Here is a 14,116-nt window from a genome sequence, read left to right as displayed (position 1 = left end):
AGGCTAGGGTATCTACAAACACACAACCTACATGGGTGGCATGTTATGTATGCAGATTTCATGTGAGTGGGTGCCCTTGACACCGGTATCGATTTTGCTTCTCACTGTCCAGTGGTTTGGCCCCTCTACTCGTCCATCTTGCTTTTCGCATAGCCGAATCCATTTCTCAGCTTGTCCTCCTGCTCCACGATCTTGGCCGGCAAGTCCTGACCAATTCCGAAGAGCACAAAGAAAAACCACTTCCATCTGAATGGATTGATCAAAGTGACGAAGCCGAACCAATAGAGGAGTTCAGAGTAGGTGAAGAAGTCGAATGCTTTCGTCGGGGCTAACGATTTGATCGCACTGGTAAAGTCCACCCATCGCTTCATCCACCAAGTATGAGGTGTGGTCAGCGGATCAGCAAGGAACATCAGCAGCATCCGTGTGTAGATGCCGATATGATAGTTCCCCACAGTGCTAGCAAGCGAAGTCAGCATGTACGAATCGATGATTGAAGCGCTAAAGTACTTACCCAATAGCCGAAACATATGTCGAGTTGATTGCACAGATAGATGGTTCTTCTGGAGGGAAGCACTGAATGAACCATCGAGGCGGCATATAGCCCTCTTCAAACACATTGTCTGGTAGGAATTCGAGACTGGGTCGCTTATATCCGGTAGCCATAATGATGATATCTCCTTCGACCAATTGGTGCCGGCCTGGGCCACCTTTGGGAACACCCTTGGCGCGATGATTGAAGTAGATGCCGTCTTCACGGACTTCTTCGATATCGCCCCGTAACCACGCAGCTTTGCCAGCCCTGATTTGATGGAAGATGTCACTGTTCACCATGGGCGTTTCCGTGAACAGCCCCTGGTCAGCCGGAGCGATATCCCTCAGATCGCGATAGAAGAAGAAGCGGAGCAGGTTCTCGGGTATCCAAGAGAGAAGCGTTTCCTGACCAAAGATGTTGAAGGCGAGCAACCCGTCTATAAATGCGTTTCGTGGAATGATCCATTTGTCGCTTCGTGCGAGAACCTTGATTTGTGCAGCACCTGTATTGACGGCCCACTCCATTGCCTCGACAGCGCTGGCACCTCCACCAACAATGAGGACTCTCTTTCCCTTAGCGTCCGTGGTGTCCAGCTGAGATGAGTGACATATCTCGCCCTTGAAGTTCTCTTGGCCGTGGAGACGAGCCATCTTGGGCTCGCCGCATGTTCCAATCGCGGGAATGATGCCATCAAACCTGCCGTTGGAGGGATCATTGATGATCCAGCGTCCTTGTTTGTCCTTGTAAACCTTTTCGACTTTGGTGTTGAACTTTGTCCTCTCATCAAGATCATAACGATGCCAGAGCTGTCGTACCTGGTCGACGATCTGATTCTGCTTCGGATAACCGCCGTCAAATTTGATTGATGGATGGAATCGATACATAACACTGTGTATTTGGAGGCCAGAAGTCGAATTGACATGTGTCCATATACCTCCCACATGATCCTTGTCGTCCGCCTCGAACAAAGTCACCTCGAAGCCATGACCAACACAATGTGCTGCGGAAGAGACCCCGGTGAGGCCGGCTCCAATTACTGCGATTTTAGGACGTCGGAGTCGAGTACCCGGAGGCGGCGGATGGGGAGAAAAGATCTTGTCGAGCATCCATTGAATGATGGAGTATAGCCAGTAGACCGGGGAGAAAGCCATGACTGCGCAAGAATGATGCCTACGACTGCTCAAAGAGTGAGACAAATCTCAGAAACAATCAACCTGTTTTAAAGGAAACACCGTAGGTAAATACGGGGTGTAAGGCTACCTTAGAAGTTTGTGAGGTCCAATCCCGGACGTCATCATGCAGAACGTCGCACAGGCACCAAGCCTATTTCCAGAAACAGGGGCACTGTCTGACGGTAGTTGCTCGTCAGCTTTGAATAGATACCATTTCTTGTCGTCATGGCCGAGTCTTTCGCACATAACGATATGGCATCAGCTCTTGACCAGGGGGAGGTCGTCAGCTCTACTGTACATTCCTACGAGCCTGGGGTCAAAGTACGCGCTGTCGCGAACCTGCTGTGACCATGAACTTATGTCGTTAATGTATTCCCCGTCAGACGGGGTGCCACTTTTTCTGGAAATAGGCTTGGCACTTAGGCTGAAGACTCCACCAATTCTTTCGCTAAGCATGTGAAAGTTGACAGCTGTTTCTAACGAGGCTGAACCACCCTTCTCTTTTCCATCTTTCTTTGGAACACTCTTTACTTCGTGGGCAGCCGTTGCGGGCTGTCACGTGGTTCGGCCAATGTCAATAAATGTCATCTCATAACCATGAGGTTGACGGCACCATATCCCAGAGCGGCTGTGAACAAACAACTCAGAGTGGTGTTTGGTGGTTGGTAGGAATGCCACGTCCTCCCTCATCTTGCTGCCGAGACCACCGAGATGCTCCACGTCCTCACTGGGATGCATCATGCGACTGATCTCCCCAGCATTCTCTGACCTACACAGCCAAGATCGCCGACATCGCCCTGGAGATCAGCCTGAGCCGAGGTTCCGGTCATTGAGGAGCTTTGGGCCATCCGCCATCATGCACTGGCGGTGGTGCAGGTCGATCAAAGAGTCCGTAGTTTCGTCTTAGTGGCATCAACGGCCCGTTCAGGATTGTGGGAGCTGGGGCAATGGCGGAAGCGACTTGTGCTCGCCCTGTTGATTCAGGAAGAGCAAAGCATGTGGAGGTATGTAGTAATAGCACCGGCATTAGATAGAGGTGTACCGAGAGTCGCATTTTCAAATCGAGGTCTTGATATAATGTACATACGTACCTCTCGAGACAGGAACATTGTCTTCATTACAGCAGCGTAGGTCGATGGCTGCGAATACTCATCCCTTACCGTAGCAACACCATGGCTTTCGGTTGGGCAGGCCAACGGTCGCAAATATCAAGCACAGACCTGTTAACACGAGGCGGAAGCAAAACGTGAAATACCACAGTACTAAGATCAAGGCACGGAAGAGAATACCGACACCTGAGTCAACTTACGTAAGATATGACAGGCAAAGCTCCGAGCATGGACGGGCATTCGGATCCAGGTTCTTGTTTTACCTTAAACCCCCCGTGGCACAGCCCAGCTTGCGTGTTTCAATCCCTAAAACTTGGTCGATTGGGCACGCTTGGGGTGGCTCCCGCCCCATGAAAGAACGACGACGTCACGTTTCCATTTTCTTGTTCGATAGTGAGTGCGGCAGCTTGTTATATAGCCAGACCGCCTGGACAACTCAACCTCATCCTTCACGATCAACTGCATTCGCCTCTGCAAGCATTCTCAGGGCCATCACAAGTAGGCGGTGAGCCAAATCCCCCAGCGTTGGCTGCTAACTTCGAGGTCAGATTCCAAATATCCTTCACCCACACTCCTCACCACAAACATGCCTCCCTCAACGTCCTCCACCTCGTCCATCACAAAGGGCGTCAAGGGTCCTATCAAGCCCTGTATTCCCTGCGACTGCGGGGCTTTCGAATGCGATTGCTGCATCATCCCCTGCACAGTCATGTGAACGATTATGGCAGGAGAAGAACGTACGGTGACAATGGAGAACTCGTGGTGTTACTTTGGGGCTGGCTTCTAAGGCGCTATTGGAGATGGGAGATCGCATGGTGGGAAGCAATTCAAAGGCCCTATGAGAGACGGAAACTTTTGACAGCATTACAAGCACAATTGCATACCTAATATTATTAAGGCGGACCGGCGGTGTGTTCCTGCTCCTGCTCTTGCCCTGACCTCCCTGGCCTGACCTCCGTCAAGGGAACTGCTTGCGCTTCATCCTCTGACAAATCGTCGAGGGAGAAATCTTCGTTGAGCTGTCGTTCCAAGTCTTTGGCCTTGCTGCCAACCATAGCCGAGACGTACTCTGCCCTGCTAGGATACGGCACTTCACACTTCGGGTGTCTGAGGGGTCGATAGTATCGTCGATACGTCAAGTACGCCACCGACATGCCTAAGAGACTGCCAACAGTAACGTCGTAAACATCATGTCGGTAATCAGCCAGTCGTGACATCGCAATAAGTGCAGCACCCACCAATGGCGCGAGCACGATCAACACTCTTGCCAGGTCTGCAGACGGACGGAGAACATGTAATTGACCCGCCAGAAACAAAGCCAGATATCCCAACCCAGAAAATGCCCAGCTACTGTGACCACTCGGAAAGCTACGCCAACCATCATGGAGAGTATGGTGGTCTGTTTCGGTGCAGACCGATATGGTGACCAGCTCGTGTTCCGGTGTGCCTAGTCTCGGTTTGCAGCGTGCGATGAGGTCTGGACGGGGTCGGCCAATAGCGTTCTTAACGATATCGGTGAGTAAGGTCGTGAGGAAGAGGCTTATGAACAGGCCGAGAATCGTAACGTGGACTCTGTGGACGCCCGGGCGAACAAGCACTGCCCAGAGTATGAGAAAGACAAGAGGTCCTACACCGGCATATAAAATGTTCTGTGAGGAGGAGACCCGCTGTATTTCAGCATGAGGATATTGTTTCGCATGATTGTCTAGGGTAAACATTTGATGGAACGGCTCAACGAGTAATTGTTGCTGCCATATTCAGTACTTTGTAGGATCAAGAGATAGAAGGTACTGACGCCAATCAATGCGAGCAATACGAGGAGAAAGCCAACATAATCGGGAGCATACGATCGTTGCCAGAACCTCTGTATGGAGCCTGCCAGCCCGGTTGCGCCATTGGTCGCTTGCCTCATTGAGGCGTATATATATACACTCGATGTGATGCGCCAGGAGGGACTCGGTGCGCTTATGTGCGCTACGGACGCTTCATGGTGTTGTGCAGATAGAGAGACGACCAGGAACGGGCAAGCTGGCTTGCACGTCAGCTGCCGGCACAAGACCAAACGATTTGCCCGCAAAACGCGTCTCTCCATTGGTCGGTTTGCAACAACACTGGATTGATCAGTCTTCTTGTCCTACGTTGCTCCTACTCCATGACCCTGTAAAATTTGCATCTTGCACAGAAGACTTGCATATCCGTGAAGAGCCAGCAGGTGATAGCAATGCTGTCAGGTCAATATGGCGGACCAAGACCAACCGCAGCAACAGCTGCCTGAAGCGCCCTTCCCTGCACCTCCTCCGTTCTGGCGACACTTTACCAGAGCCAACGAAGACAAGTTGAAAGAAATCGAAGTTGAGGAAAAGGAGTCAGAAGCGAAGCTACCGATTCCTTTGGCGTACTTACGCCCTCCACCTCCACCACCAGATTCTGCCGAGTTTTATACGACATTTGGGCAGAAGCAGGTCATTGATCCTACCAAACCGTCCTCCTTACCGCGAGAGCAACTCCTTTTCAACCCTGACGATCCTGATCTCAACCATGCTGTCCTCCTGAGCAAACTCACAAAGTCCCTGCTACTCAACTTCCTGGAATTGACAAGTGTTTTGTCACAGGATCCTACAAAATATGAGGAGAAAGTGGAAGACATCAGGCAACTAGTGCTCAACGTTCACGTCGTCATCAACATGTACAGACCACACCAGGCCCGAGAGAGCGTCAAAGAAATGCTCGAGGGCTTCTTGGAGGACGGCGAAAAAGAAATCGAGGAATGCGACAGGCTGAAATCAAGGGCCGAGGACTTACTCGACGACATTGGCAAAATGAAGTCGCTTTCTCCCAGTTCGACTTTCGCACAGGCAAGTGGGACGTCGGTGAATGGTGCAAATTATGACGCGAAAATGGAGGAACAACGCAGAATGTGGCAGAGGATCCATGAGATCGCAGATTCCTGAATGTGATCTAAAGGGTATCAAATTCTCTACTTGTCCAAGGTCAGAAGACAGTCCCGCCATAGCACTCGAACAGACACCATGACTACTGCTTAGATGTTGAGTTCTGCAGCACGGCTGCTCTGGATCTGGTTCTTATAATGTTCCAATGCTGGCTCGACCTCTTCCTCGACGAACTCCTCGACCTGTTCAGGAGATCTACCGATGAATTTGGCGGGATTTAGCAGATCATCTTCCGTCAATTCGCTCCAAATGGGTTCAAAGAACTTCTCCTTCCGGATACGCTCAACCAGATCATTGGCCTGACCCTCTTGCTTGACAACAGCGCCTGCCTGGTGCGATAGTACTCGGATCTGTTCATGGGTCTCTTGTCTGCTAGCACCTTTCTCGGCCATGCGCATGATCATGGTCTCTGTCGCCATGAAAGGCAGCTCCTGTTGCAGCCGGCCATTGACCACGGCGGGATACACAACCAGACCTGACGAGACGTTCTCGAGCAAGATACACAAGGCATCTGCGAGCAAGAACATTTCTGGAATATCGATTCGGCGAATTGCAGAGTCGTCCAGTGAACGTTCAAACCACTGGTGTGCATACGTTGCAGCAAACCCCTGCGGCAGGGTAGTCAGCTTTCTGGCGAGAGAGCACATCCGTTCTGACCGCATAGGGTTACGCTTGTACGCCATGGCGGAGGATCCAATCTGGTCTTTCTCGAACGGTTCTTCAAGTTCTTTTACCATTGCCAGGTGGCGAATGTCTGTGCCGATATGTTCACAGGTAGTGGCAAAGGACGCCAATGCGTTAGCAATGTCAAAGTCGATTTTGCGGTTGTACGTTTGCACTGAGAGGATGGATCTTTTCTGAAACCCGGCCTTCTTGGTGACAAGCTCATCCAACTGCTTGACCTTTGCATGGTCTCCATGGAAAAGTTCTAGGAAGGAAGCTTGGGTGCCGGTGGTACCCTTGACTCCTCTGAAGCGGAGGTCGGATCTGGCCCGTTCGATATTTCTCAAATCCATCAACAGAGACTCAATCCACTGGATTGCCCTGCGACCAACAGTGATGGGTTGAGCGGGCTGGCCGTGGGTGTAACCTAGGCAGGGCATGGCCTTGTACTCGACCGCAAAATCGGAGAGCTTCTTGACACACTTGGCGATCTTTGGGAGGAGAAGTGACAACCCGTCTCGTAGGAATATCAAGTCTGCATTATCTGTGACGTAGCAAGACGTAGCGCCCAGATGGATTTTGCCGGCGGCAGCAGGAGCTCGCTCACCAAAAGCGTGGACATGAGCCATAACATCATGTCGACGTCGCTTCTCCTCGACGGCGGCGACCTGGAAGTCTTCATCTGACATGACTTTGGCGGCTTCCATTTGCGTGATAGCTTCCTCAGATATGTCAAGCCCCATTTCCTTCTCGGCCTCGGCCAGCCAGATCCATAATTGTCTCCAGGTAGAAGCACGAGTGCGTGCTGAGAAAAGCTTGAGCATTTCTTTGCTGGCATATCGACCGCCCAGGGGGCTCTGCCACTCATCGTAGGACATTTTGGCCCGTGAAACCTAGAAGCAACTTGACTGAGGTCAGGGCTAACGAACACTTGACTCGCAAGATTTGAGATGAGATTGATCAATTAAACATACCTCAGTGTCACCTGCTGCACGTTTGCCCTGAGGAATATTTTGTCTCATGCGCGTTTATGATTGGCTGTCACCAGCTGCCAGAAAAAATGTTGCGTATAAAGGTCCGGCAGAGCAGGAGGCATATCAGGCATTTCTCTAAAGATTTTATCCTCGTCCGGCTACTGCATCTCGAACTTTTTCGAGGTTGATTTATCTTCTTCACTGCCGTGTGAAGATCAGAAAATCGCAATGTCTGTGACGGAGAAGAGAAAGCGTACAGTAGCGACGCAAAATTCCAGCAAGAAACAGAAAACTACAGAGGCCTCTAAACAGGATGGCAGCAAGCGTATAAACGTCCGAGGTGATTCACTGAAATGGAAGACAGTGAACTTGCCTGGGAGATTGGAGGATGCAGAAGGCTTCTATGGACTCGAAGAGATTGATGATGTTGAAGTGGTCCGAGATGAAAGTAACACCCATGTAATGTTTCTTCCAAAGTCGGACGCAGACGTGGTACAGGAAAATGACGCCGAGGCCGGAGGCGAAGAATGGGGAGGCTTTGAGGACGAGGAGGTTCAAGCCACAGACCCCCCTCAGACTGTTAAGAACGTGAAAGATACGTCGACCTCAGCTAAGGCCTCGAAACAGAAAGATGCAAAGCCAGGACACGGCTCGAAACTGGCTTCCGCTGATGGTATTGAGTCTGGGTTGACTTTCGACATGTTGTCCGATACGGCGGATGATAATCAGACAGACGTCTCACTTTGGAACGATCTCGATCTATCACCGACAACTCTCTCACAGCTTGCTCGACTGGGCTTCGGACGACCTACGCCCATACAAGCCGCGGCTATCCCAGCGATCAAGCAAGGCCACGATGTCATCGGCAAAGCTGTGACAGGGTCTGGTAAGACACTTGCCTTCGGACTACCGCTATTCGAAAGTTGGCTCGCCAAAGAGAGTGTCCCATCCAATGGCACGATGAAGACTAAGGGCCCTATCCTCGCTCTTGTCCTTGCGCCCACCAGAGAACTTGCCCTACAAATCAACAGACATCTCAATGAATTGTGTATCGGTCTAGAAAATCATCCTAGGATTGCTGCTGTAACCGGAGGCTTGTCAATATACAAACAGCAGCGACAATTGGAATCTGCAGACATTGTGATAGCGACTCCTGGACGGTTATGGGAGGTCATGAACGACACCACCACAAATAATGATACAGATGCCTTATTGGACCGGCTGAAGAAGGTCCAATTTCTGGTGGTTGACGAGGCAGATCGATTGCTAAGTGAGGGGCACTTTAAGGAAGTCGAAGACATCCTTGATGCCCTGGACCGAGAAGTGGTTGATGAGGATGGGGAGGGGGAGGGATCTTCAGATCGTCCCAAATCACAGCGACAGACTCTAGTCTTCTCTGCCACATTCCACAAAGGTCTGCAGCAGAAGCTCACAGCCAAACCCAAGCATGGGAGTCGTACGAAGAACGACTTGCTTGACAATCAGCAGTCCATGGAGTACCTTCTTAAAAAGCTCGCATTCCGCGAAGCCAAGCCTACATTCGTCGACGTGAATCCTACAACTCAGATGGCATCCGCGTTGTCCGAGTCTATTGTGGAGTGTGCTGCAATGAAGAAGGATTTGTATCTTTACACCCTACTACTGCAAAACACGACTGCGAAGACGCTGGTGTTCACAAACAGTATCTCCGCAGTAAGAAGACTGGTTGCGCTTCTTCAGACCCTGAAACAGCCTGCGGTTGGCCTGCATTCAACGATGCCTCAGAAATCACGACTGCGTTCGTTGGAGAAATTTGCTGGTCAACGGACCATTTTGGTGGCTACTGATGTTGCAGCCCGTGGGCTTGATATCAAGGGCGTTGATTTGATCATTCACTACCATGTTCCGCGGACTGCAGACATGTATGTACATCGATCTGGTCGAACCGCACGAGCCGAAAGCTCTGGACGTTCCATTCTGCTTTGTTCGCCCGACGAGGTCGCTGGAGTTACCCGACTGATAGTCGAAGTGCACAAGACGGATAAGACGCCTGAGATTGTTCAAGTAGATGGGCGGCTCATGAAGAGACTTCAAGCCCGTGTGAGCCTGGCACACAAGATCACTGATTCGACGATTTCGAGAGAGAAAACTGCCAGCAAGGACGGGTGGCTGCGGTCGGCAGCCGAGGAACTGGGGGTGGACTATGACAGCGATGAGTTTGAAAGCCAAGGTCAACGAGGCAAACGAGGCAGAGGTGGTGGAAAAGCATTGAGGGAGAAGGAAAAAGCCGCTGTTGCCAAGGACCAGGTTTCGCAGTGGCGATCAGAATTGGATGGTCTGTTGGACAAGCGCATCAACTTGGGCGTCAGTGAGAGGTATCTTGCTGGTGGCAGAGTTGATGTGGATGCTCTGCTGGATGGAAGGATTGATGGAGCTTTTCTGGAGGGTCGTTGAATTGATCGAAAGCCGAGCTATGTCCTAGACAACCAACGGAGTGCCACTCGAAAGCTTGCCCGTCAGCTGAAGTCATCTCCGGCTGCCAAACAAAGACGATACATGCCAGTTGTCCGTGCTGCACCTGCTGCAGCCGAACATAGCCTGGACTAGGGGAAACGGACGTCGTGCAGTACTGCAGGAAGCTGCTTTTTTGGCAGAACATCCGCATCTACTCCATTCCAGCTCGATGTTCACGCACTCTCTCGTTGATATTCCGCATCAGTATCCTTACCGAACAGCATATACTAGTACCCTCTTTCATCGAGGTCATTAATCGCTGCGCCCTCTCGCAGGGAGATTCGGAATATCTCTACAAATACGATTTTCAGCATCGTCTCAATACCAAGCTCAGCGCGCCTGTCTACGATCCGTCCGGCAGAGACCTTACAACCCTCAAGAACATACCTCAACACTACCTCTTCTGCTGGTGTGTGCTGGTGGTGCGGTTGCCAACTGGCCCATAGTTGCGACAATGACACCTATGATAGACCCCAATATCTACAATCGAGCGAACTCACGTCCGATCTTCAGTAAAAAGTCTGGGAATGAGAGCAATCTCAGAAAGAAAGGGGCCCGAGGAAGCAGTGCCAAAGATGTCGGGACGTGGAGACGCGTCAAAAACACCCGCGCCAAAATCAGGAAGCACCCAGTCGTACGGGCGTTCAGCTCCAGATGGAGGCGATGTAAGAGGTACCTCAAGCACGGCCATGCTCGAAAGGATCACACACAGCCCCCCAGGGCAGGACAAGCTCGACACTCTGAGGAGCGGGTGCCTGTAGCCTTTTCTGGGCTTCCAGCAGCCCATGCTTTGTGTTCTCGGCGTGAAGTGGAGTGAAGTAATCGGAGAATGGCAAGTATCGCAGACTAAGTCTTCGACTCAAGTCGAGCGCCGGTATGCCCACATAAATGTGGTCGCCAATGGAAGGCTTGTCGGCGCCAGTCGGCTCACGGCCTAATGAGTATCCTCCTGCGCATTTGACGCCCCTGGTCTCGGCTGTCTCTCAAGACCTCAAAGTCAACACGGAACCGACCAAAGCAGCTGTCCGGGGGACTTTTGCCGCACCAACATACGTGAAACAGGGCTATAATTAGGCTCTGGTTTTCTTTGTGACGCAGTGGAGTGTTCAACAACAGTCCTATTGACTAAGTGAGGCACAGTCAAACCGACTCGATCGAATACATCTTGAGTCTAGGGGCAACACATCCTGAACATGAAAGTTGAAGACTGAGCATCAACTGGCACGGAAAGGAGCTGTGGCAACTGACCGTTGGCTCAAACAGTGCATGTGCTTGTTGGCTGGACGCCGCCTATCTCTCCATTATAGTCCTAATACCAATCATCACCTTACTTGTGAGATATTCTTCTCCTCGAGGGCACCACGAGCCAAATAGAAGTAACAACTCAGCTGTCCAGCAATGTAGTGATAAATGTTACTGTAGTCGAAGATGGTGACGACGTCGGACATGTGCGTGTTTCTAGTATGATATTAGCCCAAGCACACGGTCATTCAATGGTATGCACGGAGCATGTCACTTCAGTCGGCGCCGAACAACTTCCCGGCTTCAAATTTGTATCAGCATAACGTTGTACTAGATCGAGGTGATTATTAATTGCGGCAATCTACTTGACTTACCTCTTGAGAAGCCGTAGCGCGTAAAGGTGAATCCAAACTGATCCAAGCATTTTCACATCTGGTTTGTCGCACCAAGAGAGCTTCGCCAGGGCAAATTTCCGCATTCACTTACGCCGCCGATATTGCACTCCCAACCCGACAGAGAATAGAAGCAATGGCATCTCAATCATCACTCAAAATCCCCTCGACGATGCGAGCTTGTCAATTCTCCTCAACAAAGGGCGGCCTGGAGAAGAACCTCGTCCTCAACGAGTCGGCTTCCCTGCCGCCACACGATGACCGCGCGCTGGGCAAGGACAAAGCGCTAGTTCAAGTTCTCGCCGCATCGTTGAACCCAGTGGACTACAAGCTCGTCGAGTTGCCTGTTGTCGGGCGTCTGGCGGTGAAGACTCCGAGTTCGCCTGGTCTGGACTTGGCAGGACGGGTTATCGCGCTTGGGGCAGCAAACACGGCCGCCGGTCTCGAGGTCGGACAGCTTGTCTTCGGCAGACTCGATCAGCCCACGCAGTTTGGCACGTTGGCTGAATACACGGTTGCACCGGTTGGAGCTCTGGCCAAGATCCCCGAGGGCGTCACCGTGCAAGATGCCGCGTGCGTGGGCACTGCCGGGTTGACCGCTTACCAGTCCATTGCGCCTAATGTGAAGCGTGGAAGCGGAAGTAGGGTGTTCATCAACGGTGGGAGCGGAGGCACGGGTGTTTGGGGCATTCAGATCGCAAAGGCACTTGGGTGTCATGTGGTCACGAGTTGCTCGGGAAAGAATGCGCAATTTTGCAAAGAGCTGGGCGCGGATGAGGTGGTGGATTACACGAGCGAGGACGTCCTCGAGGCGCTGAAGAAGAAGGTCGGTGTGTCGGGGCAAAAGTTTGACCTGGTGGTTGATAATGTGGGAACTTCTGCTGGGTTGTATTGGAATTGTCACCTGTTCACGAACGACGGGGCAAAATTTGTGGTAGTGGGCGCCGATCCGAGCGGTCGCACAGCTTACGAGATGGCGACGAAAATGCTCTGGCCTGGATTCCTGGGTGGAGGAAAGAGAAAGATGGAGGTGATGATGGTTCAGGAAAAGAGAGAGCAACTGGGTGAGATTGGAACTTGGTTGAAGGAGGGCAAGGTCAAGGCCGTGGTCGATCAGATTTCCAGGATGGAAGACGCCGCGAAGGCGTTTGAGAGACTCAAGACGAACCGTGCGAAGGGAAAGATTGTGGTTGCCGTGAGCGAGTGAAGATGCTGAAGAGGGTCTGCAATGCGAAGTGTGTCTCGTGTCGACAGTTCGTGTAGCTGGATACGGGCGACTCGAAGTTGCTCGAAAGTCTACGGCCGCATGGTCTGGCTAGGGCAGGGCAAGGCTGTGGAAGAACATCTGACCGCCGGATGTATGATCCCTAGGTAGAGGTGCAGGAACACGAGGGGAGGTTGTGGTTTGTTGGGATGTGGAAACGAGGTATTGCGACATGCGGCAGGAAGCCACCGAGGCTCTAAGCGATGAGGGGGAAGATAACCGTCTACTGAGGGTGAAAGCAGCAATGTCGCACAGCAAGGCGAAGGATAACAACGGATGCTGCGTACGGTGAGGTCGGATAGAACTGGGCGCCCGGGATGTGGACCCCGTCGGATACATAGGAGAATACGGAGGACTTGGTCAGTAATGCTGCACGATGATGTTGAATTCGGGAAGACAACATGATGCAGGACATCACATGAGAGGAAGATACGAGTCCTTGTCGTGCTGAAGATGAACCATGAGGGGGAAAGGAGAGGTTGTGCTTTCCCAAGTTGGGAGGTGTAAGAGAATGGAAGGGAACTTTTGTAAAGTAGGTGGACCACTAAACTGCAATAGGCGGTGGAGGCTGTGCAACAGTGCCGAAGAGGTTAAGGCCACGCTACCGGGCTTAAGCACGGCCAACTCCCTGGTCAAGTCCCTAGAGACTCGAGAGGTAGTTTTGTAGCAACATGGGGTCCCTTCCTTCCTTGAGTCTTTCCTCAGGCGCACACAAGGTTGACTTTTGTCATCAGTCGTCGTCACCTGGGGGCACATGATTCTTGGGTGAGTCGTGTTTGTCTTCTTGATCGGCAATAACAGGAGTTGTATTTCTAACACATTGAACATTTTCTCGTGTGGCCTGGACTGTGTGAGTGTCCCTATGCATCATTGTGCATTAGACTGAACCGGTGAGGTTAACAAACAGCTAAAGTCCACAATGGTGAGTTAAGCATGTTTGGAGGCTTGTCCTCCTCGAGTCTAGCGCCCAGAAGGTGATTGGGGCGCAGGTGATCGGCTCTTCACTGCCACTGTGGCCTTCATTTCCACCACCCCGCCAAACACCCGGATATCCAACTTGAACGACTACACTCTTGTGTATACAACTTTTGCATTCCTCTTTCCTTCTTGGCCCCCGTGTTCGTCTCATACAGCGGCCGAGACCACATATACCCACCCTCCATTATTCATCGGCCTTGGGGTCAACCCAGGCTCCCACCGGGCGGTGCCTGGCCCATTGGACCCAATCATGACTCACTCCAGGCACAAACTCAGCGTTATGACATTGGATTCCTCATGGCAGCCTGGTGATTTGGTCACACGTCCAATCCTTTTCCCAGCT

The 14,116-nt window shown here is 51.7% G+C and overlaps 7 protein-coding genes across 7 annotated transcripts; 3 read left to right on the top strand and 4 right to left on the bottom strand.

The window, feature by feature from the left end:
* Window positions 1–125: 125 nt before the first annotated feature.
* Window positions 126–1,686, bottom strand: EDD37DRAFT_603779 (dimethylaniline monooxygenase (N-oxide forming); the record flags this gene model as incomplete). Its single annotated transcript, XM_062814681.1, has 2 exons — window positions 126–459; window positions 515–1,686. 2 exons carry the CDS (start codon window positions 1,684–1,686, stop codon window positions 126–128), a joined length of 1,506 nt encoding a protein of 501 aa, XP_062674752.1.
* A 379-nt stretch (window positions 1,687–2,065) lies between these two features.
* EDD37DRAFT_615393 (uncharacterized protein) lies at window positions 2,066–2,940 on the bottom strand. Its single transcript, XM_062815596.1, has one exon. It carries the CDS (start codon window positions 2,759–2,761, stop codon window positions 2,534–2,536), a length of 228 nt encoding a protein of 75 aa, XP_062674751.1. The 5' UTR covers window positions 2,762–2,940; the 3' UTR covers window positions 2,066–2,533.
* A 769-nt stretch (window positions 2,941–3,709) lies between these two features.
* Window positions 3,710–4,856, bottom strand: EDD37DRAFT_689606 (PAP2 domain-containing protein; the record flags this gene model as incomplete). The annotated part of the gene is made up of 2 exons (XM_062819984.1): window positions 4,612–4,856; window positions 3,710–4,564 (listed from the first exon to the last, which is right to left on the bottom strand). Exons 1-2 carry the CDS (start codon window positions 4,726–4,728, stop codon window positions 3,710–3,712), a joined length of 972 nt encoding a protein of 323 aa, XP_062674750.1. The 5' UTR covers window positions 4,729–4,856.
* A 61-nt stretch (window positions 4,857–4,917) lies between these two features.
* Window positions 4,918–5,780, top strand: EDD37DRAFT_23996 (MED7 protein-domain-containing protein). The gene has a single exon (XM_062810587.1). The coding sequence runs from the start codon at window positions 5,054–5,056 to the stop codon at window positions 5,765–5,767; it is 714 nt and encodes a 237-aa protein (XP_062674749.1). The 5' UTR covers window positions 4,918–5,053; the 3' UTR covers window positions 5,768–5,780.
* Window positions 5,660–7,444, bottom strand: EDD37DRAFT_23999 (adenylosuccinate lyase). Its single transcript, XM_062810588.1, has 2 exons — window positions 7,405–7,444; window positions 5,660–7,333 (listed from the first exon to the last, which is right to left on the bottom strand). Exon 2 carries the CDS (start codon window positions 7,306–7,308, stop codon window positions 5,857–5,859), a length of 1,452 nt encoding a protein of 483 aa, XP_062674748.1. The 5' UTR covers window positions 7,309–7,333; window positions 7,405–7,444; the 3' UTR covers window positions 5,660–5,856.
* A 97-nt stretch (window positions 7,445–7,541) lies between these two features.
* On the top strand, window positions 7,542–10,115 carry EDD37DRAFT_23892 (P-loop containing nucleoside triphosphate hydrolase protein). The gene has a single exon (XM_062810577.1). The coding sequence runs from the start codon at window positions 7,633–7,635 to the stop codon at window positions 9,835–9,837; it is 2,205 nt and encodes a 734-aa protein (XP_062674747.1). The 5' UTR covers window positions 7,542–7,632; the 3' UTR covers window positions 9,838–10,115.
* Window positions 10,116–11,423: 1,308 nt separating this feature from the next.
* EDD37DRAFT_23894 (NADH oxidase) lies at window positions 11,424–12,974 on the top strand. The gene has a single exon (XM_062810578.1). It carries the CDS (start codon window positions 11,668–11,670, stop codon window positions 12,736–12,738), a length of 1,071 nt encoding a protein of 356 aa, XP_062674746.1. The 5' UTR covers window positions 11,424–11,667; the 3' UTR covers window positions 12,739–12,974.
* Window positions 12,975–14,116: the final 1,142 nt, after the last annotated feature.

The sequence above is a fragment of the Exophiala viscosa genome, assembly GCF_022695815.1.
Source record: "Exophiala viscosa unplaced genomic scaffold EDD37scaffold_1, whole genome shotgun sequence".
In the NCBI taxonomy this organism is placed as follows: domain Eukaryota; kingdom Fungi; phylum Ascomycota; class Eurotiomycetes; order Chaetothyriales; family Herpotrichiellaceae; genus Exophiala; species Exophiala viscosa.
This window is presented reverse-complemented; position numbering and strand designations above follow the sequence as displayed.

Bases quoted from the DNA above. Each gene is read 5' to 3' on its own strand.
- EDD37DRAFT_615393 (XM_062815596.1), bottom strand. From the start codon at position 2,761: ATGCGACTCTCGGTACACCTCTATCTAATGCCGGTGCTATTACTACAT.
- EDD37DRAFT_23996 (XM_062810587.1), top strand. From the start codon at position 5,054: ATGGCGGACCAAGACCAACCGCAGCAACAGCTGCCTGAAGCGCCCTTC.
- EDD37DRAFT_23999 (XM_062810588.1), bottom strand. From the start codon at position 7,308: ATGTCCTACGATGAGTGGCAGAGCCCCCTGGGCGGTCGATATGCCAGC.
- EDD37DRAFT_23892 (XM_062810577.1), top strand. From the start codon at position 7,633: ATGTCTGTGACGGAGAAGAGAAAGCGTACAGTAGCGACGCAAAATTCC.
- EDD37DRAFT_23894 (XM_062810578.1), top strand. From the start codon at position 11,668: ATGGCATCTCAATCATCACTCAAAATCCCCTCGACGATGCGAGCTTGT.